The sequence below is a fragment of the Cinclus cinclus genome, chromosome 1 (assembly GCF_963662255.1).
Source record: "Cinclus cinclus chromosome 1, bCinCin1.1, whole genome shotgun sequence".
NCBI lineage: Eukaryota > Metazoa > Chordata > Aves > Passeriformes > Cinclidae > Cinclus > Cinclus cinclus.
In genome coordinates, this window is record NC_085046.1 from 12,822,417 (window position 1) to 12,848,270 (window position 25,854).

Below are 25,854 nucleotides of genomic sequence, written 5' to 3' on the forward strand. Positions count from 1 at the left end.
AGTGTTTCGTTTTGCTAGGCATCTGTCCAAGATCCTAGATAACTAATCTCTAAAAAGTGACCTACATACTTAACCATTGTCTTGTTCATAAGTGACACTAATTGACTCATATTTTTTTGTTTGATCTATACATAATTTCTCTCATGCAATTGCATAAATCCTCGTACTTTCATAACATTTTTGCTTATGAAGATTTTCCCAAGAGTAATTCAGACAGACAAGACTACCCCCTATCCTAACCAAAATTTATGTGGACACTGTTAATCATACTTTCCTTTGTTCTAAATACAGTCTTTCTGCAGTGCATAATACAACCATGAAAGCATTAGGTTTATTTACTTAAAATTTCAGCAGAGGCAGGCATCAGAATCAGCTTTTTTACATAAACTGCTGTAAACTGATTACTTCGGACTCTTTAGACTGGCTGGACAGTTGAAATTTTGCGTATTCAAAACTTTTGCAGGGGGCAGAGGAGTATATGAGGAAATGCTTTGGCCAGATTTAAAGTTGGTTATGAAACTTCAGAGTAGAACTTCTATAATTTTATTATGGGAATGCCCTCTTGCTTGAAAGAAGCTTTTCCTTCCTTCAAATTTGAGCATATGTCTTTATTTTACATTGGTACACTTGACAAAGCTCTTGGACATTTCTATAGCTGTTCCCTTATTGTTAAGTGTGCATTAAAAACAGTAACAAGTTCCCTTGTCACAGGTGGAAGGAAGCTCACCATCTTACCAGAGAAAAATTCAAACTTGAACTTTGCTATCTAGAGTCAGCTAGGCTCTGCTGAAAGAGTCATCACTCTGAGAAAAAAACTTTGAAAAAAAACTTTGAAAAACCAAAAGAAGCCAATAAAAAGTGATAGTTCGAGAAATATTAGTAACTTGAGCAAGATGTCTTACATGTGGTTTTGGGCAAATGAGCAGTAGAAAGCAGAGGTTCTGTTGTCAGTCATTTACAAAGGAGATCTGGTAGAAATGTGTCTTTAGAGATGGCTCTTGACCTGAGGCCTGCAGATGCTGCTGTGCATATTTGCACAAGTTACTTCTGCTCTCTGCTCATACCTTTCCAAGTTGCACAATGAGACCTCTGCTGTTCATAAAAGCACACAGTTGGGTTATGAGAGCAAATCCATTTCTTAGGGAACTAATGGCAAAGTGGGAGATCAAACAGAAAACCTAAGAATTTCCAGGGCTAAAATACTGGCTAAAGAAATGTAACATTTATTTCTTTCATTCTTGAGAGTGGGGTGGTGTGAATTGGAAACAGAAGGACTTTGTGAAACCAACTGAACTGCTCAAACAGCAAGAGCTAATATTAGATGTTGTTTGAGCACAATGTTTGTCACTCTAGTCTGGGGAAGAGATACACAACCAGATTTGCCTGCCATCAGACACTGATCAAAAACAGCAACACTTAAAACAGCTGGGACAGCAAATCAGTTTTATAAGCTTTGCAGTCATACACTACAGTGAAAGTGGATATTGACCTTCTTCAGACTGTCTCTGTTACAACACAAAGTTAACTATGACTAAGTTAGTATTTTGGACTGGGAAAAAATTTAATGGCATTAGTAACTGGTTTAATTGTCAAATTATATAAATATTTAATCTCCTAATAACAACAATTCCCAAACCACATATATTTTCATTTTTCATAGAATAGGCCTATAAATTTACCATATGCAAATGCATTTGTTGTTCTAGATCTTGACATCACATCTCATCTATTTGGCTAATTCTCTTGAAAGAGTTTAAAAAAATTCTGTTTAGGTGCTCAGTTCACCCACTTCACAGGTGCTGTGGAAAAAACACATGTATAAACTATCCACATGGTCACTTGCAGATGTGTCTGTGAGGGACAAAATGCTATATAGTCATGGCTGTAATGCAGACCTGTGCAATTTATTAGAAAATGGGAATCTATCTAGCCTGAGGAATGATTTTCTTAATGACTTTATATTTTCCTGTGTTCTGAATTCTCCCTTTTTACATCCCCCTTCCATTTCCAGAATGATTCCTCCATATGGCAGGATTAAAACTGCATTATTGCATTTTCCTTTCACATCATTACATCTCAAAATATTCTTATGGGTTTTTTTGTATTTAATTTCTGTGACCTAGAACTAATAACTACTGTGCTTCAATAGCAGTATTTGCAATTGTATTTAAATAATATTTATTCTTAGTTATTATTATTAATCGAAATTAAATAATTCCCTTTTTATATTTCATTAAATTAGACTATTGGTCAGAAAGACTACAAATTGAAAAACTGTCAAAATGACCTTTTTTCCTCTTGAAAGGCTATCAAATTTCAAATCACTTATTTCTAACGATATATTAACACTGGAACAGCAGGAAAAACTGAGTTTGTGTCCTCAACAGCCACAGAAAACTCCACCCCCCCGTATCTCCCCCATAAAATTCAAGAAATTCACTACTTCTGGAACATGCTTTGGCTGTTTTATCAGTTTGAAAATAAAGTGCAGACCTTTATACTCCACAAGGTGTCACTCTAAAACAGCTCGGAAAAAATCGTGTTTTGCTCTGAACTTGACCAAGACAGTCAGAAATTACCAGCATTTCAAATTTAAGACTGAATTACCAGATTCTACCCAGAGCTACTACAATGTAACAGTATAGGTAGTGGGTATTTTTTCTTGTTAATAGTGTATTTCAAAACCAGTCTATTTTTAACTTATTTGCCCAGCTGAAGTGTGGGAAGAAGAAAAAAAAGTGTGTCAGTAACTGTTTCAATCTGGGGGGACAGCCAAGCAAGTATTTTATCAGGATACATTGCACTGTCCTTTACACAACTACTTGAAGGGACAGAAAACAACATCAGACCCAATAGCTTAGGTCTGCAAGGTATTCAAGCTTTTTAATAAAATATATTTCATCTATAAACAAACTGTCATTTTAAACAAATATGGTATAATCTATATACATTCAGACATCCTCTACAAAATACAAATAGTTGTCAACAAAAATACCTTACTTTCTATGGTTCACAGGCAATCAGTGAATTAATTATCTGGAATCTAATAGGAGAGAATTCCCAGTAAGTTTTCTTGAATCTAAAAAAACTTACATTCCAAATTCTCCTGTAGTAAGTCCATGCCTTCATTGCTAACTACCTAATTTCAGGAACTTTTGAGAGATCTTTGACACATCTATGATCTTCAACTGCTGTTGACCGCCAGGTTCAAAACGTACTAGAAGAAATGTGATACAAACATGAGCAACTGTCATTTTACAGGAAACAATATTAGCATTTCAGGAAAATGAAAATCATCAAAGAAAAATAACAAAGAATGTATGGAACACGTCTGATAGCATGAGGGAAGGAGCTGTAGGTAACAATTGACACAAGATACAACAAAAGAAAGTAGAACCGATTTTGAAATGTTAACACTTTTCATCCTGTGCTCAACACTGCAGAGCTCTGATCCCTGCACAGACCAATGGGGTTCTTGCACAAAAAATACAGAAATTAAAAAATAAACACTCCCACATCCAAACTCAGCACACCTGCTTGTGTTATACTCTGTAACAGCACTGCTTTCAAACACTTTGTTCAATCTATCCTGACTTTTCCTCATTTTCTGTGGCTGTATTTCATGTTAGGGCCATTTCCAATAGACACACTTCAGAAAAGCTAATTAGATCAGGCCTCAAATGAGAGAAAAAAAACAATGTCTGCTTCGAAGATCTTAACAGATTTAGGCTGCTCACTTGTCATGAAAGCTGCAGCTCCAGGCCCATGTCTGGATCTTTGAAGTAACTGACAACATCACTGGTAAAAATGCAGAGGTGTCAACGAATTAAGCAAGTTTTTGTTTGTATGCCAACTGACAAACTTCAGAAAGCTTTTAGTTCACACAACCAGGATCTTAGAGAATCTAGTTCTTCAAAATCAACTTCATCAAGCAAAACACCTCGGTATGCATTCAACTTAAAATGTGTTTGCAGTCCTCTCACTTCTGTTAAGAATCAATGAAAGCTAGAAATGTGATAAATACTTCGCTTAGGGGGAAAAATAAAAAACCTTTAAGAGAACTACTTTAGAGAAAACAACCCCCTTGGTCCAGACCGAGTTTGTTAAACAACTCTGCAGCAGCTTTTACCTGGTGTGAGTACAACCACATTGGGAAGGAGTGGAGGGGAGAATCATGAAAGTGAGAATATTAAGAGCCTCAAAGTTGTTTGGAAATCATAGTTTTGAAGCCACAAAATAAAAACAATTACTTGGCTAGATAACGAGATTTTTGAATTGTGACATTTTTCTAGCCATAATTCCATTCACAAGATGTATTAATCACACCAGATTCCACTGACAAAGGCTATTAAAGGAAAGGAAAAAGATCAGCAGTTACCACAACAAAGACACTTCCTTCACTGTTTTTTCCATTCAAGTCACACAGAATACAATGAAGTTATTTTCTTCCTTAGTCTACACAAAGCACTCAACTCACACACTATGCTCTCTCTCAGACTTAGTGCATATACACAGCTTATGCTTCATACTGTACTGAACAAGCCTGTTGCAAGAAGGAAGTTCTAACTCAGAATTAGGAAAAAACCAGAAACCTGAGAAAATAAGACTAAAGATTCATTAGACACAGAATAATAAATTGATTTTTTCCAACCTGCCATTTCCAGTTGGCATGAGAGAATATCAAATTGTTCTAAAATTTACCTAAATTATTTTCCTCAGTTATTAAATCAAGCAAATACTAGAACACTTCTGCTGGAATAATGAGATAACTGTTATTCTCATCCACAAGGGCCTCATAGTGCCTTAAAAAAACTCCAAAAAACTAGACCCCCCTCCCCACACAATATTTTCAACAGAAAGGCTGACAACCAAAAGGCAGTTACTTCTGTCAGCTGCTTAACAGCTCAGCAGTCACTGCAGTCTTGCCATGTACACACCCACACACTAAATACCAGGGGGATTAAACAGAAAAAAACTGTGGGCAAGTGAGTCAATCCAAACCAGAAGCTGAGCAGACCCCTTAGTTTCCTTTGAAGTACTTAATTCAGAAAAATATCACACTGAATTTCAGCTATTATACTGATGTCTGCAGGATACCAGTACAGATCAGCAATTATGTGTGACAAGAACTGAAGGAAAATCAAGCAGGGGACAACTTGCACTCCTCAGGACTGCACCAGTGCACAAAAAAAAAAAAAAAAAAAAAAAAATCCGCAATTATTCTTGCAAACAGCAAAATCTATGGGACTAACTATGAAAAAATCCTCCCAAAGAAACTAAATCCACACCTACTCACACAATACACTTATTTTAATCCCTTTCTTCACTGACCAGAACAGCTGAGGCTGTGTTAGAGAGTCAAGAGGGATCTGTCTGGATAGTCTACAGAGATTTCTCTTTGCACATCTGTTTAAGAAGAAAACAGCTATGAGGCAAAGCTGTACCTACCTTAAGAGGAAGCTGACTATTACATTCCTCATTGCTCACAACTCTAGGAAGCTGAAGACATTTTACAAGAGACTATTTTTACCTGAGCTACATGAAAATCTATCTTGGAAAAAAAAATAAAAATTAAAATCCATCCAGGCCTGTGTACACTTTCCCTCAAAGGCCAATCCTCTAGCTGTCTATCTTAAAGAAGTTTGCAATTGCGTGTTTTCAGCAAGAAAGGAGTTTCATACCATAGAAATGTCGTTTTCTAACAGAAAGGAATGAACATACCCTTTTTTGGCCTTTTTTCCTGATAATGAAAAAACAAAATTCCTGGCTCTGTCAAATCAAAGCTTGGGCAGTGCTCAAATTCTCTTGTAATAAACCAACAGAGATTCACTTGATGTTTCAATATAAAGAACACTATTGAAAAGGCCTTTTTCCTGCACCATCACTCTGCTTCAGTGTGTGCCTGCTGCCCCAAAGGCTGAGTGCATCCTGAGCTGCATCCAAAGCAGGGTGGGAGCAGGTGAGGGAGAGGGTTCTGCCCCTTTACTCTGCTCTGATAGGATCCCACCTGCAGTGCTGCATCCATCTCTGGGGGCCCCAGACCTTTTAGAGCAGGTTTGGTGAAGAGCCACAAACATAACCACAGGGCAGGAGCACCTCTCTTATGAAAACATCCTGAGATGGGCTTTTTCATCCTGGAGAAAAGAAAGCTCCAAGGAGACCTCCCTGAGCCTTTCAGTACTAACAGGAGGCTTACAGGAAAAAAAGAAAGAACATTTTACACAGGTAGACAATGACAGGACAAGGGGCAATGGTTATGAAGAAAAGAGGAGAGATTCACATTAGATATTAGGAATGAATTCTTTACTCAGAGGTTAGCACTCCAGTTGCTCAGTGAAGATGTGACTGCCACATCTCTGGAAGCATTCAAGGCTAGGTTGGATGGAGCTCTAAGCAACATGATTCAGTAGTGAGTGGCATTCCTGCCCATGGCACGGGGGTTTGGAACTAGATGGTCTTTAAAGTTCCTTCCAACCCAACCATTCTGTGATTCTACTAGTAAAGAAATGAGTATAACCTACACAGATGTGGAACAGACAAGGACTCCTCCTATCAAATTTCCAACTGTAGTTAATACCAAATACTATTGTGAATATAAAGGAGACTTTTTACTGGAAACATGTCTACCCCAAAAACACACACAAGTTTCTCTATAAGTTTCCAAATCCTTTGTGAGTAAGGAGCAATGCCCACCTGCAACAGAAACAGACTTCAGTGACAGAGCCACAACAAACAACTTACTTGCTGCACTACAGAGGCTGCAACATGGACCTGCAGATTGCATTCATCCTGTCCAACTTGAACAGAACCTTTGAATTCTGCTGACCTTCACACTTCAGATGTGATTTCACAGTGAAAAGGTATTCCAAAGTTTACTTTACTTTTGTTCCAAACCTGCAGCAGAGCCTTAAGAGACCAGAGGCATCTTGTTACCTCCTTAAATCAACTGATGTGGCGGCAGGAAGTGAGAGAGAATACCTCTTCTTAAAAATGGTCTCACTTAGGTACATAGTGGGATTTTCAAAATATTTGAAAAAATTATCCTGTGTATTTCAAGTAATTCAGGAAGAAAAAAACATACATAAACCAACCCACCCCAACAGGGTCAGAGTGAAGAGGGTTAAATGCAAATTGAGATTAAATTAAATTAGGAAGTCTCAAGAAGTCTCAAGACTTCAGTACGATTCCATCCCTCCGCCCTTCCACACACTCACACTCATACACACATACCCCTCAGTAAAGCAAATTAAGTAGGAACCAGGCCTTTCTTCCTACCACATCAGTAAGGCAATGGTGCTATTAGTTCCAGCAAAGCTCCCAAATGCTCTGGTCATAGACTGTACTGGCCAAACAATTAAGATCACTCATGAATTAAAAAATACCCAGAAGCAACTATGCCTGTGCACTAGTTTTTTCAAAGCACAACGGAAAGCTGGCACTGCATTTACGAGAGCTGTAATCTGGTTTAAACATGGGTTTATTTTAAAAGTCTTCAGCTCTCATCTGTAGGCTACTCCAGAACCCAGTGAATCAGCAAATAGTTACTATTTATTGGAAAGCCTCCTGCTTTAGGACACCTTGACCACCAGTCAGTAGTTTGCTGAAACTGTGACAAGAACTGCATCATCAATCTTCACTACAGGCAACTATCCACAGGTGTACAGGATCTAGAATATGAAGTATTCAGGATGAACATTTCAATTTTGATATACAGACCTCCAATGAATCAAATATTCTGCAGATTACAGAAAATTTAAGTAAATAGCAGCTGTATAACAGAGAGCTTCTTGCAGGTATTTACAATATACTTTGCATCATGTCATGAGCTTAGGTGTGCTTTTTTCCCTTTGTCTTCTTTCAGATACTCATGGATCTTAAAGCATCTCAACCAGGTTTTTAAAGGAAATCAGACACTACACAGGTTAAACAACATGGTTCTATTAAAAACTATCTTTAACCATGGCACTCAGTGACAGCAATACAATACTTTTTTCCACAAAGCAACTAATATAAAAATATGCCATAAAATCATCTGTAGACTAGTATGCTAGTACATACACATAATCATAACATTCTTTTATAAACTCTTTCCTGAGATACCCTGGGTTGTTTGATTTTCTTGTATTACTGGATGCATTATCTTTATGATTCATCTAAAACAATTGCAAAATATTTTGAATGTGCAGGACACTCAGTAACATGTAAAAAGTAGTATGCAAATATATGGCAAAGAAACAGCTCTTTGAAATTCTGCGCTTTTTTTACTTTGCTATATTTTTTAACATTTGGCTCCTTGGGAGACAGAAGGATGGTGCATGAAAAACCTGAAATTAGAGCTATGAATTGACAAAAAGCAGGAAAGCATTCAGGAATGTTAGGAGTTGGAATATATTATAAATGAAACAAAGAGAAAGCTGTAAGTCATGTTGGCTATGTATTGTCTTACAAAGCAACTGGACATATCTTAGTTCACAGTATAATAAATATTTTTACTAATCTGTTTTGGAAGAGCAAATGTCTTTTAGGGTTTCAAGCTCCTGTATAAGTTTCTTGTTCTGAACTTCTAGCACTGCAACACGACTCTCCAGACATTTTATGTATTCTTTCTTCCGACGTCGACATTCTTTAGCAGCTTCCCTGCAAAAAGCAGAAGTAAAAAGTGCAAACAAAAAAGCCATTTGCATGCCATTAGAAAGCTCAGCAGAGTATGGAGACTATGACAGAATTCCAAATTTTGGAATATCTCCCAAATCAGTCTGAAAACACTAAGCAAAACTGGGTTCCACAAGGGCCTCAAGTGTCTCTTTCTCAAGTTCATATGGCAATCTGTAGAATTGCTTCCTCTCATGCCTTGATTAAAGTTCATAATAAAGGAGGTCCAAATGAAAGACAGTTATTCTGCTTTATGACAATAAAGATCTTTGAGGGCCTTGAGTTCCTCAATGAGAGTCTTGTTTTGGTTTTCAAGCACAGCCACACGATTTTCAAGACATTTGACATATTCTTTCTTCTTTCTGCGACATTCTCTGGCAGCTTCCCTGGAACCAATACAAGGCAAATGACTACAGGAACAGCCACAATATGGCAAAGACTGGTTAAATGCAATTACCTGCATTCCCTGTGGTTCCACAGTAACAACAACCACCACCAACCACTGCTGGATTGCACAAACAGAACATCGGATAACAGCCAAAAAGCAGTAACATAGTCAAAATACAATCCAAAACATCTAGAACTTGAAATGCATCCAGCATCACCAAATACAAACATGGAACAAAGATACACAGAACTGAGAAAAACAGGGAGTAAATGATAATGTATTGACTTGAATTGCACTAAACATTAGGATGGAAAGCAGCGTTTCTTCTTCCAGTCACATTCTACTTTGTGTGTTTATCAGGAGCATTGTCTTCTGCCATCAAAATCTTAAAACCAAACCCAGAGAATATACCTTTAGAAAACACAAACATAACACTACTCTCTTCAGATAAAAACCTAGATGCCAAGCTTACATGAAGATAAACACTTACAGCATGTTGTAGCAACATACAGTACAATTTAAGTCCAAATAAATACAATTTATTAGCATTTCAGAACTGGCTGCCGGAGCACATTTCAGCCACATGAGTCTGTGGTTTTTGTTGCCAGCAAATGATAGCCTGAAGCCATTCTTGTAGGTCTGCTCAAAAGTCTCTTCTATTGGAGCTAAATATAGAAGTGCTCAGAAGCATGTGACTAAACAAGCATTTAATTCCAGAAGAAATATTAGAAGTACTGGGAGTGAGTACTCCTTTACCACCTTGGAACATGATAAACTATCAAATTTTGAGAGGCTAACACTCCACCAAGTTATGAGCTATAGCATAGGCACTAGTTTTAAAACTGAAGAGAGAAAAAACAAAAAGGAGACACAACAATGCAGTGATCCTTGTAAGTAATTTAAAATATAGGACAGGCATGAGAGCTAAGCAATACCATTAAGTCCACCATAAGACAAATGGTTAAGCAGTGTATTAGAAATCTGCAGAGCAGACTACTTCTACTATTAATCTGCCAATGACAGAGGTGGCTACACATTTAAAAAAGACAGACTCCCCTAAGAATAGTACAAAAAATGCACAAAGACTGACATTTACAACATTCAGTCAAGTCCATGACAACCAATTAAAAAATACACAACTTCACACAATATGTCTCACAAAATGACAGGGGTACTGCAAAGTATCTCATCCCAGCAGCCAAGTATTTAGGGAAGTCTATAATGATCATTCCATCTTTGAATAAGTCCTCTTTGCAGCATCAATAATGGACAGCTGCTAATGAGATCCTCAGCTATTTTCCTAACCAATTCTTTGGTGGGATGTTTTTAAATGAAAAAGCCCCTACTGGTCAGTTTACTGTCAGCAATGGGAAAGGACAGGAATAAAAAAAAAAAAATCAATGAAAAGTGTTAACTCTAGATCATCACAAAAATTATCTGATATTCATTTCTGAATCACCTAATATTTCCAAACTAAAAATCCATGGGTATAAGGTCAACTCTAAACTCCCAGAGTTTACAAGCAATACTCTATGCTAGAAGGACATGGGATGACTGACAAAGAATTTCCTGCCTTCTCTTCATCAATTACAGGCAGTGCTCATGGCCTTAAGAAGAAAATGTCACTATAATGCTTGTGGGGGAGGGGGATGGTTTGCAACACTGACTACAAATTATTATACAGTCTTACCTATTTTTCAAAAGTCTCAGCTCTCTCTTCCGTGTTGCCTCTTCTGCCATTTGCTGAGGGCTATGCAAAGCCCCTGGTGAGGCTGCCATAACCACTCCCTGAGGTAAGGTAGTAGTGGGAGTTCGAATCTGGTAAGCTGGCATGTCTCCAGTGGCAGCTGTAGAAAAGAAACATATTTTTAAATGTACGGCAAATAGAGAGGTATATCTGAAAATAACAGATTTCTGACAATGATTATCCAGGATCCCAAATATGCAAATTATTTCACAAGTCTGTAATGACACAACTGTATTTTTTATCTTAATAGCATTTATTTCCACACTATAAAGTATCTGAATTGTTCTAGCATGTGGCCCCACTAGCCAGCCAGACTGAAAGCTTCTACATGTCTCTCTTCAGACAACATGGAGAAAGCAGTTTGAGAAACAGTTTGAGCAGTCACACTTACTTCCCGTTTGCACAATCCCACAAAAAGAGGGTCCTGCTGTTGAAGCCACTGAGGTTTATACACTACTACCCTGTTCTCCCTGTACAGGACTCAATTTGCTTCAGAAGACAACTTTCTTCTCCTCCCTTGTGATAGCAACACTACCACCTCTACAGACTCTCCTCCTCTTACAAAAGCAGTTTGGCAACCCTTGGATAACAAGCAAGAGCTGCTGTTGCTACAAGGAAAAGGAACAGACAAGTGCTCAGGATGTACAGGCATTCGCTCCCTGGGAAAGGGGACCACACATGGGATGCTGCAGCATTAGCAAGCAACAGGAGCCAGCAGCAGTTGCACAGGAAGGGGTGTAGCTGCACAGTAAATCAGAGAGCAAAAATTCAGATTCAGCTCCTGAGTTTAGCAATTTTGCGCTCTCCCCAAGCTAAATGCTGATCTGATGTGACTTGAAACCAATACCTTTCTGACAGTCTCACGTCATTTCTTTGTTTCAGACATACTTGTCCCTACATGATGTACCTCAACTTAGAAACACTGGGGAAGTCCTAAGTACTTGTGTCTTGTCTGACAGAAAACAAAAGCAAACAAAAAATATATTCCTTAGTTTATACTTTTAATTCTTTAAAGCATTATTCAAATAATGGAAAAACATGTCTCACAGTTTAACCCCAGCCTGCAACTAAACACCACAGAGTCACTTGTTCACTCCACCCACACAGCTCCCCAGTTGGATGGGGTAAGAAAACTCGTAGGTTGAGATGGGAACAGTTTGATGGCAATAAAATAATACATGCAATGAAAAGGAAACTCACAAAAAGAAAAAAATAAAACCAAGAAAAATAACTGATGCAAATTAAAAGCAATTGTTCACCACTCACCAACTGATGCCCAGCCTGTTGCTGAGCAGCAGGCCCCAGGCCAGCTTTCCCTACAGTTCATATGCTGAGCATGATGCCTTATGGTATGGAATATCCCTTTGGCTACGTGGGGTCACCTGTTCTGGCTGTGATCCCTCACAGCTTTGTGAGCACCCAGCCTACTCACTGGCAGAGCATGAGAACCTGGAAAATCCTTGAATTAGTGCAAGTACTGCTGAGCAACAACCAAACAACAAGTGTGCTATCAACATCTCTCTCATCCTAAAACCAAAACACAGCACTGTACCAGCTAATAGGAAGAAAATTAACTCTACCCCAGCTGACACTAGGACAACTTGGAAAAATAAAATGTAGGCAAAAAACATCTTGGGAAGGCTGACAGGTTGAGCAGTTAAGACTACAGGGGGAAAACAATCAAACTTACTAAAAATATACTATTATTCTTGCTATTTTAATGCAAGTGCTTCACTAATTCAAAACAAAAACAAACAAACAAACAGAATCAAGTTGTATTTAGACTACAATTCCACAAGCATGTCCTGAAATCATGATCAGCTTAAATCCTGTGCCCCTCCCCCCCCCCCCCCCCCAGTCCTGTGGGTAAAAGTGTTTGTGGAATTACAAGATGAACTGGACCAGTGAACTGACCTGGATAATCCCCTGGGGATGTGGGAGGGAGGGAGAAATCAGCCCAGAACAGCCCTGTGAGCACTGACAGGCAGCTGCCATGAACACAGGGTTTGGTCATCTTGTACATCTACAGGGGAATTGCTTAACCCTTTAAGTCCTCCATATTTCTTAGGAGTTCTAGTCCCATCAGTGGATTGATAGCTCACTAATTATAAAAATGGAATTTTAGCAACTCTTCAGGCTCAACATTTATGCTGGCCACATTACATCCATCTTACAGACTCTGTGGTAAGAACTACCTTTTTCTATCTCATCACTTGGTATTAAAGAGATGTTATCTTAGTTTGCCTTAGCTACAATGAATTAGAAATCCAAGCAAACCATTTTGTAGATCAAGTCATGGGGAACACTCCAGAACCCAGATCACCTCAGCCGGGCAAGACCAACTACTTTGTTTTCTGTGTCTGATTTATACTCAGATGGCAGCAAACAGGACTTACTGAGCTTTTGTGCAGAGGACTCAGTGTGATCATGTACTTCCAACAAGACTTAACAAAAGCAAGTCCCTATCTCAGCTGGGATCAGCAAACACCATTGCTAAGTGTTCTAGTCTGAGCAGGTCCCAGTAGTGGCAGTCTCTGCCTGACAGTTGTCCCACTTACAAACCTGCCAGCACAGGAACACAGATAAATAACTATTCTGATGGTACAGACCTTACAAATCCAGACACCACTGTTTAGAATCAAGAAAAAGGCAGAACGTAACACTGACAAAGTATCTTTTAGCTGTGCAAATGTTTTATGATATGTCATTGCAAAAAGATATTTCAAAGACTAAAAAATGTTTTGTATATTATCTCAAGACACTACAATATAACTGATTCCCCCAGAAAAGGACCTCTGGAAAGATGAAAGGGACTTTAAACAGAGCGGGATAAACTTAATGTTTTTCAGAGTTATTTGAAGCCTAATTATGTATCCATATTACAAGGAAGCATACCTTCCATTTCAGCATGAGACAAATGTCACACACACTTCATCCACACTGACAAACTTCTGTGGCTGTTTCTAACGTGACACTTCACAAAGGTGTAATGGAATTCCTAAAGTACCAGAAGCAGAACTGAGAGTCTTAACAAAGCTACAAACCTGGAGTTGGTGCATTTCCCTAACATATTGCCCCAGGTAATTCCCACCCCCCCAACGCCCCCCCTTAAAATGCAAGGGAGTAAAAAAATCACTGAAAATATGAAGCTTTTAGTTGAGATTTACAAACAGAAAATTAAGAAAGCCAAAAGACAACTAGTGAAAGAAAAAAACAAGTGGCATTTAAAAAACCAGAAAAGAACAACTCCTGGAAAAAGTAACCTGCTGAACACTACAGCATCCTTGCATTCGAGTTCTTTCAGTGACTATCCAGGAGAAAAAATGCCCAAGGTATTTGGATGCCTATGCTCCCCCCTCTGTGAGTCATAATGGTGGGACTCGATTATCAAAGGGTTTTTAACTTCACCACTAAACTGGCTACACAAGGCATGAATCATTATCCCTTTGAGCATTAAAAACATCGACCTGGAGAAGATATTTATCTCTGGATTAATGAAACAACGTGGGCCAGCACTGAGCAGCAGCACGTAGGAGCCGGCAGGGAAGCAGTTAATGTTACCGAGCTGCCGGAGGCAATTGAGGCAGAAAGGAACTGACTAAATCGCAGCATGACTTGGAGCTGACGTCAATGTGTATCTTGTTTGGAGTTTAACTTTTCCAGTTCCCTACTGCAACACGATTCCAGGAAATCTAATGACGTCAGCCTTTTGAACTGAATTAGCTGAGGAACAGATCATTTTAACAGTGGAGGAGAAAACAAGCAGGCGTTACAATACTTCAATTATTGCCCTCAAATTTGTTTCCGTTCAGCGGTTTTTTAATAATGGAAGCACAGGGCTGATTACATTGCTGAAGCAGTTTCTATACAGCTAGGCTTAAATCCATAGCTATCAAATTTGTAGCGTCTATTGCTCAATAAAAAAGGGAGTTGTCATTTTTACAAAACAAAAAGCAATTATAAACACAACATATATGACTACCACTACAATAAAGAAAAACGCAAGAGTAGAGTGGTGGATTGTTTTCAGCAAAATCCTGCATCAAATAATAAAGAATACTTACTGAATCAATCTGTGCAAGAACTCATACCCTAGCAGTGATTTTTTGTTTTTTTCCCCAAACAGAACTGTTAAAATTGCCCTGGAATCCTACACTGAGTAGACAGAATTATAAGCTATTTGTACGACTATTGAGAGACAAAAGAATTACAGCAACAGGTTCAAAAGAAAATGTCATAAATATTAACCAAACACGGCGCAGACATACAAAAATACCAAGTCAAAGGCTAACAAAATTGTTACCTGTTTCATCTCCTGTAACAGCCATGGTAACTTCTGCACACACGATTCTGCTGTTCCTCTATCAGAGCTCAGCATGAACTGTTCCAAACTACCAAGCATGTGCAGGATTACAAGCAAGAACACTGACATCACAATGACCTCACTTGCTTACCACTGTCATTAACATGCTCCATCACTGGAACAGCTCACTGAAACTGCAGCCTGAAGAATTCCTTTCCAGTAAACCTGCTATTTGTTTTTCCTCTTCTGTATTGCTATAATCCTAGCTTTGTTCTTTTTCCCTGAATAATTCATAAAGCTACAGAAAGCACTCACCACAAAGCAGGCTGTTAAGAAAGACCTGAAAATTCACAGCACTGACTGACAGAAATTAAAACATGGATCTAGCATTCATGAATGAATCCAAATGGTAAGGTCATGATTGGATAGAAAATAGGAAATTTAAAAGAGACATGCAGTTGTTTTCATTGGCACAGTTCCACTAAAAAGCAGGGAACTCTGTTGGACAGACATGCAAGACAGGAAAGCTTAATAAGCTGTAACAAATAGGTAAATGAAAGGCTAGAGCTTCTTGCTTTGCAGGAAAACCCACAACCCACTCATTTAATTTCAGTTAAAAGCTTCAGAAATTATTAAGGAACACTCCAACAAAGTAAGTCAACCTAATGCCAGTGATTTCAGATGCTGGAACAAGCAGAACAGTAACGCTGGGTAAAGGCTACCTCTTCCCCCTTCTCTCCTTTTCTAAAATATACCCAAGAGATCTGGTTCACTTAGTTTTAAAATATAAGTTTTTTTAAAAACCAACTCAGGTCTAAGAGAGTTACTCCTTATTTACATCAATGCAAATGAAATTAGTTTCAGAGCAAGAGTCAAAGCATTGGTTTGTATGTAGGGCACAGCAAACTTCTAAGGTCTTTGTAACAAACAAATTCAGACTGGTAATTTAACAACTGTGAAACTGTACTGGATGGCAGCAGTGGAACCATCAATGTTTGCACTGATGTTCTGTGTTTTATATCCTGTGTTTACAGGAGTGTTTTGTGATTACAGGACCACCTCAGGATCATATGTACAGAAAAATCAAGAAATTCAAGGCACAGATTTCAAATATCACTAACAATATAATGAAAACACACATAGGTCCCAATAGAATGACTTTTTCTACAACTTTTCTACACTAATTTTCACTAATAGTTGAACACTTCCTTCTTCAGCTTGCAAAAAAATCCTTAACCCTTAATGTATTGGGAAGCTGCCCGGACACTAGAACTGCCTCTTATCTTGTCTACAAATGCAAATTTGTACCAAATACATTGTCACTCAATTGGATCAATACATTTGACACTTCTATCCTAATATTTTTCCACACTACAGGTTATCAGAAAATACCAAGCACAGGGTTTATGTCATCTTATCCATTACTACAGGAGATTCATTAACAAATACTTTAGAAAAAAATACCAGTACATATGCTATCTGAAAGATTCTGAAACAGAATCGGAAACAGATCTTTTCTGCTTCAACATATGTTATATTATTTTATTCTTCTATGATATAAGAAAAAAAATTATATGCTACCTACCCAAAATCATTATAAAAATACATATGTTAGTGGTAAGATTACTAAGCAAAATATTTTTTCTATTATAATCTATGCTATGACACTATTAAGTGAACAGTCAACTACAAAGTATATATAAATGACATATGTTCATAATCTGTATTCCAACAGACTTTCTAGCACAGGCAAGATTACCTGTAGTAAGGACATTTCAGACACTTGTGTACTCAACATACTCCACTGTCTCACTCCATTGTCATTAACTCCAGTTTGCTGCCTACATACAATTGTATTACTATAAACATCTTTAACTGCTTTCACACTGTTTTTATACATCTCTTTTCTCCTACAGAGGTTTTGTTTTTTCTAAAGATTTTCTAGTATCAATAGCATTAGAATAAGTTGAAGCCTTTTATCTTCTCATCATCTCCAAGTTCATGATCACTTACTGTTTGCTTTGTACTTTTCCCTCTATATGTTATGCTGCATTTTTCTTCTGTGTTAACAGCTATGAGTCTCACTAAAGCACAAAGGATAATTCCAGGAAATAAACTTCTCTGAGCATGGACAGGGAACAAATCAATTTAAAGCATCTGGATGCTTCTGGAAACATGATATAGAAGGTATTCAGTAACTGTCTCTGAACCCATTTTCAAAGTTTCCATCACAGGCAAAACACTTAATAGCCAATTCCATCTTGTGGAGCCCATTGCTGAGGCTGAGTAGCCCTGCCAGAGAACAGCTCTGTAATGGAGTCTGTAAAAGAAAATCAGTCAAATGGAATTCCCAAGGACTGAAATGCTGCCAGATAAAATCCTCAAATGCTACACTTCTTCACAGACTTGGGAAGTTTTAGGAAGCAGCTGAAGCGTTATTCTTTCTGCCTCTGATGCCAAAGCTTTGAAGAATCAAAGCAATACCTGTAAAATACTACAGTCAACCTGGAGAGATGGAGGCGGCCTCTGATTTAAGAAATGTGTAGGCACACACACAGAAAACCTGTTAGACTCATAGTCAGAAAAACATGTCATACTAGAGTGGGAAATTGGTTTGGGGGACAGCCAAATTTGGGTCTTAAGGCTTTGTTAAGAATGTATTCATAATAACATTTAGGAAAAAATGCAACAATACTCTCTGAACAATAAAAGCTAGCATTTGGCTAAGGTGTTCTCATCTTAAAGCACTTGAAATGCTTTTGGAAAGTCTTGGTACAATAATGTATTTCAGCATTTATTTGATGACCCTCATCCACTCCATTAATATATAGCTAAATCCTTCCTAGCTCTTCTCATGGCTTATTTTAGATAGCTGGTTTGGCTTAAGAAAGTATTCATGCAGCCTTCCCTCCCTACTTCTCTGTGTCAATGAATTTTTTTTTTAATTCTGTATATCCTCCATAGCTATTAATTTAAGTGTCTCTATAGAGAAACCTCTCTCCCATTTTCAAAGGTTTTCATCACATCATGTGTGCATTTCATAGGACCTTCAAAGTGCTCCTCTATGAGAAAACTAGTTTCAGTAAAGAATCTGCTTACTAGTAATTGCAAGAGCCATAAGTTGCAAGGAAATACTGCCCTAAATTAACATTAACTGCTGAAAAAAACAAATTAGTTTCATATATTAAATGATGTGCAGCTTCAGCATCTCACTTCAATCTGTAAGAGTACCTTTATTGCAATTAAAATGTCTCAAAAAGCTGGACAAGAGAATCCAAAGGAGAAAGTGATGTTACACTGCTATTTCATTCTTTTTAATCAAATGTAGTAGCTGCCTTACTAAGCAGAAAACCTGAATCCCTTCCTAAGACTCATCTTGCCATGAGTATTTTACTTAATAGAACAATAATATCACCACAAAATAAGAAACCTTTTAAGAAAAAATGTTTAACATGAAAAACAAAAATGGAGTAGACTAATAAAATATACCTTGAACAACAACTTGGCTTCCAGGAACAAAAAACTGTTGTGCGCCATCAGATGATTGTGCTGCATATTGCACAATGGTAGCACCAGGCTGAGGAGCTCCTGAATTTGTCACAGTCTGAATTGTACCACCTTGAGATATGGTAACTAAATAGAAAAACAAAAAGGGAGAAGAAAAAGGGTAAGTCAGGCAATAGAAACACATAACACATGCTGAAAAACATGAAATAAACATTGTATTATAGGACTCCTGGCCCTCTGCTTGCTTAAGGATGAATTGTATGATAAAACTTAGGTAATAACAATACAGGTCTCTACAAATATAAAGCCTGTTGAGTAGTATATGCCATACATATAAGACAAAAAGCAGTGTTTAACATATTTTATCTCTATGTTTCCAGAAATACTAACTCCACTAAAATAGTTTAAATATGAGGAAAAAAACCAGTAGCTCCTAGCCATATAAAAGTGCTATTTTAAATACTAACATAGAAGTTAATTAAAAAAAAAAAATTAAAAAATGTTCTTTATCAACTCTCTGAAAACAAAAGCCAGGGCACCAAGACAAAGGAAGAAGAAGCTGTTTAAGACTACCAATCCTTTCCTTCATGTAAGAAAAGATTTAGCACAACATTTAACCAGGCTGTACTCAGTTGTATAGAACCCAATACTCATGTAAAAAGAGAGAAACAGAACAAAGTGGGGTTCTTCCCTCAATGTAATAGCAATATTAAAAAAAAAAACAAATATAATTTCCCCATTAAGAAATCATACTGCATTCTTGCATAATCAAGTATTTATAAAAATGCAATTCCCTAGAGACATTATTAATCTTATATTTCTTTTGAAATTAGCATTGCCTTTGTTAAACACAGAAATATCATTGAATCATAGAAAGGCCTGAGTTGGAAGGGACCTCCAAGATCATCCAGCTCTAGCTCCCCTGCCATCTTCCACTAGATCAGGTTGCTCAGAGCTCCCCATCCAACCTGGCCTTGAACACTTCCTGGGATGAGGGAGGTTCTTTTCCCCACTTCTTCTGGGCAAGCTGTTCCAGTGCCTTGCCACCCACAAAGTGAAGATTTCATCCTAGCATCTAAATTAAATCTATCCTCTCTGTTTAAAGCTGTTGCCCCTCATCCTATCACTACGCTCCCTGATAAAGAATCCCTCCCCATCTTTTCTGTAGGCCTCCTTTAAGTACTGGAAGGCTACTGCAAGGTCTCTCTAGAGCCTTCTTTTCCTCAGGCTAATCAATCCCAAACCTGCCAACCTATCTTTATAGGGAAGGCTCCAGCCTCTGATAATCTCCATGGTCCTCCTGTGGACCTGTTCAAGCAAGTCCATGTCCGTTTTGTGCTGGAAACTCAGAGCTGGACGCAACACTCCAGGTGGGGTCTCACCAGAGCAGAGGAGCAGAATCCTGTCCCTTGATCTGCCACCCATGCTGCTTTGGATGCAGCCTGAGATCTGGCTGGCTTTCTGAGCTGCAAGCACACATTTCCAGCTCATACTCAGTGTTTCAGCCACAAAAACATCCAAATCCTCTCAATGCACTCATTGCCCAGCCTGAATCAACATTTAGTATTGCCACAACCCACACACAGCACCCTGCACTTGGTATTATCATGAAGTTTGCATGGGTCCAGCTCTCTACTCTGTCACAGTCCCTTTGGAGGGATTTTGAGCTTTGAGTATCAACTGCATCACTCAACCTGGTGTCACCTGTGTACTTTCTGAAGGTGCATTTGATCCCACCTTCCACATCTCCAACCAAAGATACTAAATAATACTGGTCCCAAACTATATCTCTGAAGGACACCACTCACCACTGCCCTCCACCTGAACATCAAGCTATTGACTGGAGCTCTTTGAGCCAGCTCCTTATCTACCAAGTCATTCACCAGCCAAATCCACATCTCCTATGTTAATTAAAACAAACCTGAAACTTTTAGCTGAGAACCCAATCCGCAAGGAGTAAAAACTCCTTTCTCCCCCAAAAGACATGTAAACTATGAACACTTTATTTAAAGTGACCTGAGATGTTACGAAAGTCCGACATAAAAAAAGATTCAGGCTTGTCAAGTCCTCTGAACTCAGTGTGAGATTACAGTATTTCATGCCATTCTTGAAGGTTCAGAGTCCTGCCCTTGGAATGAGGAGCAAGTAACATAGGAATTAGTTGGTTGCACACAGTTGATTGCTGCACACAGCTTCTGTAAGGCATTGAGGAGAAGGGGAAGAGTATGGCAGGGTATAGAGTGCAAAATGGTTCAGTCTGGCCTCCAAAGCAAAGTGCCCCATTTTAGGGCAGGACAAAAGAGAGCGAAGCAAGAAAAGTAAAGCATTGTATCCTCTACTCTTCACGAAGTCCAGGACAAGATTAGTCAACTCTACCTCCCAGAGAAGTTGTAAAGAGCCAAATTCTGCCTCCCAGAGTTAGCACCAGGAATGGTACCTCTATACCATCACAGAACCATACCACATTAACCCCAGTCAGTTTGGCTTCCTAAACCGTAAAAAAACACCAGCACAGAATGATAAAAGCTCTTGGCTCCACAGTGAACCTGGGTAAACAATTATGTCACAGCTGTTCTGCAATTATTCATTCACATCCCAATCCAGTACTTTATAAACAAAAGTGAATTAACTCCAGTAACTGCCTCCCTTACAGGACTGATTCCTGCCATATTTCCAGAACAACACAATGGCTGTCTCCCCATTCACTGTCCTGATCTTAACCACTGCACACAATTTGTTGTGCTGGAGCTCTACTGAAAACTGGGCCTTTTATGATGAGTACAGGACTTTCCTGGACTGTCCTTGTAGCTGAATGTCATGCAGGTGAATGGGTGCAAGTGGCACCTTCTCTTCCAGCTAGGAGTGAAGACAGCACTAATACCACCCTCTGAGTATGACCATCAGCTCTAATCCAGAAAAAAAGACCAGATCTTTTTCCATTGCCAAACTGGAAATGGAACTAAACTTACTCTTTCCCAAAAGATTTCTTAATTTCCCAATTGTTAAAAGTCTGTTCTTAGACAGCAAGTAACCCAAACAGATACCAAAAGATCTAATAATTTTTGTCCCACCTGCATTTTTTCATGCAGATTATCATGATATGCACAAGGAGGCAGGGGGATGAGTAGGCTCTTTCACACACTCCAACTGAATGAATAACTCTTGCACATTAGAACACTACTGGAGGTGACAAACAACTTTTTCACTATTAAATAACCAACATGACAGAACTACAACCAACAGAGGTGTGCAGCCAAATGAGAATACAAGGCTCCTACACAAGACAGCGCCTTGTGCAAAACTATTCATTTCTCTGACAGAAAGATCACACATGTTGATGGAAGTAGCTGGTGAAGACATTTTAGCTGGTCATGTCAGTCTGTCTGCTTCCATATGCCAAAGCTAAGAAGCTCCAAGGAAAAAGATATTTGGAAACCATGGCAACATATCATTTTGGCTGGTGAAAAATAAGTAGAGAACAGCCACTAATGCTGCCAGTAGGCAAAAACACATTTGTTTTCCAGAAGAATTTACTTATCAAGTTCTTCCAAAAAGAGTAATCCCAGACATACAGACATAAACATACACTCAAAATTATCTTTTCAACTAAACTGCCTTTCCTCTGCAGGAATAGAGAGAACAGTAGAGAAAAAAAGGATACAGCAAACATAGTAACATAACACCTCTTTTAAACCAGGGTACACTACAAATGGCTCCAGTGACACCGCAAGACCAGTTCTTCATTGCCACCGACACTGAACAAGCTTAATGCATAAACTACTGGTGCCTGCACAGGGGAACTTATGCAGCCCACACTGGCCAGGGAGAGAGGAGTCCTCAGGGCACAGTGTCCCCAGGCAGAAGCACAGAGCTATTGACAGGAAGCATAAAGATGAAGGAGGTACATGGAGTGACCCTCTGCATCATATCCTGTCTAAAATCAACACTGGAGTTGCTACATTCCCACCCAGTGGTCCTGCTTTTAGCTAACAACAGTTCCTCAGGATCACAGGCAAGCAATAGCATAGCTTAGAAATGCTTCAGATCTGTGCTTCATACATGTCAGACTAGGGGACAACAGTGAAAATCTCTTCAGTAAGTTCTAAATTAAGACCCCCTTTATTACAAGGAAATTACCATCCTTGCTATCACCTGGCCCAACCAGAATTAAAACACACAGACTTTGCTGAGGCAGAAGCTATTTTAACTTACAACAATGAACTTTAAAAAAATCAAATTAATGAACCAATAAATTCAGTAAGAAAAACTATTTCCAAGAAGACAAACTCTCAAAGTTTTTGAGCCAAAACCAAGAGAGTCCATGAAGGCTGACATTGCATTTTGAAGCAATGCCCCATTATGATGGGAACCTTAATTATACAGCACATGTTTTAGGCTAACTATAACTTAACACAAAGAAAAAGCAGCAAAGAACAGAAATATCCCAAGCTTGGCTTATAGTCAAGTTTAAATTAAGAGACATGAGATTTAATTAAATTTTGTGGATTCTGTTCTCACATTGTCAGTAATGCTCCCTGTTTCTTAATTTTCAGAATGTCTGATTGAACAAAAAAGCAAAACCTTTGAATTCTGTTATTCACTTCAACACTTCCCTATCACTATTTATAGGTGTGTTCAAATGAAAATACAGCCCTTTAAGAATCATCTCCTGCAAGACACTGTGGTCAAAGTACAACACTGGCTTCCCAGAGGAAGCTATGACTAAACCTAAGATCTAAAATTTCTTAGAAATCCTATAGGTTTACAGGCTCACTAGGTAATACACAGACATTATAACACCTTTTTTCAAGGCTCGAAATGGCAAATATACATATTCTTAATTAGACCTAAGCAAAATCAAAAATACCATTAAAAATTTAAAGAAAAACATTTAATTTTTCTTAGAATACAAGAATACATGAATACATGCCAGATTCTGTACTGGGTAGTTGCAATTTAGGAGGACTGTATTCTTTTCCACAAAAAAGAACACTTCAGATGCTAGACATCACACAGCAAACACTTATTTATGTCTATAGCTTACAGAAAGGGTAAGAGAAGCAGCCTAGGGGCACAAGAAAATTTACTTTCTTTGCTGAAAGGATAAATACTACAAGAAAGTTTTATCTCCTCACCATTAATAATTAGTTTAGTTGCATATATTAAAAATAACTAAAGAATTCTAAGGGTGAATAGGCCACAACTAGAGCCATTATATCCTCTTTTATATGCCACTGCAGTGTTTTAATAGACTTCCTCTCTTTTCTCATTTCAGGAAAAACCTCCACAACAGTTCTTATGCAATCTTCCTGTCATTATATCAAAGGAAAATCACCTGCACTCTAGTGTGTCTACTTATGAAAAGCCATGAAAAATCCCTACAGAGTGAAGCTTTATAAAATGCATAATTTTAAAAATAGTTCTTACTATCAATTCATCCAAACCAATAACTGATTATCTGATTATGTCCAAAGAAGCCACAGAGTGTAAGTTATGCAACATTTCTACTATAAATATAGAAATAAAATAATCCAAAAGTAAATCTATAGAACAGGACTGTGCATTTAACTTTTAACTTGCATTTGGATGACGCATCAAATGTTGGAAACCGTGATTTAGGTTAATTCTCTGGTGAAAATGTAGAAACTTAAAAACTGGTGACAAAAGGACATAGTCCTTTTAAGAAAGAAAATTGGAACTTACAAATCATTTCATACTCTGACCTTACATTTCAAAAAACTATACCGGCCATTTCATAGAATAAATAGCACTAATACCCAGTAAATCACAAGAATTTGAAACTGCAATGATTTGTATCATTAAACATTCACATGAAAGTGTCAATATTTTTCATTTCAGCTGAGCCTCACCCCCACATTTTAATGCACAGAAGCTCTAGAAGGACTACATCTAGCAGCAAACAAATACTACAAGAAAGAGATTACAAGTCTATAACCCCCATGTTAGAAAAAAATAATAATTACTTAAAATACAGAAACTCTTACACTTCTTCATCGAAATCAAACATCCCTACTGCATTATGTAACTCCTAGAAACAAAGCTGTGCTATCTATGTTCTGCATCATCACATAATACATTTGCAAACATACGGTATTGCCCTGTGTTAGTATGATACAGGCTGGTTGGCATGGCCATTGCAGAAATACCAGAAGGCGTTCCTTCATCTTCTGACTTCTCTTCTTCTTCAATCTTCGCTATTGCAGGAGCATCTGAAGAGAGCTCATTCAAAATTTTTCTAAAAAAAGAATGTAAGTAATTTTATGTACTTGGAAATCCATATCCATAAGAAAACCAAATAAGTGGCTTTTATCAGACAGTTTTGCTGTAATAAATAAGCTGCCTTTAAAACCAGCAAAACCAAAATTAAAAGTCCTTACCGGTATGAAGGCCTTCTTGAAAGTATTTCCCTACGTTTTTGAGAATCAATTATCACTTCTGATTGTGCAGCTTCATCTGCAATCGATGCTACCTGTAATAGCAAAGTTCCTGAAATTCATAACTTTACTTAAAAAAAGTAGCAGCAGAGTAAAATATTTTTAAAAATTCCTTCCATGTTACATATGGGAAGTTTGTTGACTTATTTATCACTAATCACGTGATTTTGGACTACCTTTTCCAACACAGATCACTAATTCTGAGGTTAGCCAGATATAGCCACTCAGATAACATCTTCCATTTGAAAAAGGAAAAAGTTAATATAAGTCAGGTTACTTTTTTGCAAATGACACTTAGAAAAAGTATTGGAAATAGATTTCTTTAAATATAAAAATATTATAACATTTAATTAGCTCTTAAAGTAAGGTCAAACATCTAAAATACAGAATACTGCATTAATGTGCCTGAAATAATAGTATACAATATAAAAGTTTCCCCACACCACACCAAAGCTATTTAAAAAATAACTTTATTTAAATATACACGATCATTAGACTTACCAACACATTCATAAATACAAAGACATTGCTTATCAATGTTGTATGAGTTTTGGAAATGCCTGAGAAATCCATAGAATCTCATTTTCTCAGACCTTTTGTATTTTCATATATTCTTCTTCTCTTAAAGTCACCCCAGATAACAATAAGGCCTAGGGCTGAATCCCACTCTTGACCAGCACCTATCTTACTACACAGAACTGAAAGTCATTATTGAACAAGGTAAAGGCATTATTTTCTTGGATTCTTTTAACTACTCAAAACTATTGCTGGGTTGAGATTTCTAAATTGAAACAATGTGAAA

At 37.8% G+C, this 25,854-nt stretch overlaps 1 protein-coding gene across 9 annotated transcripts in view; it reads right to left on the minus strand.

The window, feature by feature from the left end:
* Positions 1-7,917: 7,917 nt before the first annotated feature.
* Positions 7,918-25,854, minus strand: part of CREM (cAMP responsive element modulator) — a 30,218-nt gene continuing 12,281 nt past the window's right edge. For 2 of the 9 annotated variants that reach the window (XM_062506675.1, XM_062506701.1), the window contains 5 exons: positions 24,996-25,087; positions 24,708-24,853; positions 18,580-18,723; positions 10,731-10,887; positions 7,918-8,637 (listed from right to left, as the gene is read on the minus strand). In XM_062506675.1, the coding sequence (XP_062362659.1) occupies positions 8,493-8,637; positions 10,731-10,887; positions 18,580-18,723; positions 24,708-24,853; positions 24,996-25,087 (684 nt within the window). In that variant the 3' untranslated portion in view covers positions 7,918-8,492. The other 7 variants (XM_062506667.1, XM_062506692.1, XM_062506660.1 and 4 more) reach the window with 6 other exon arrangements.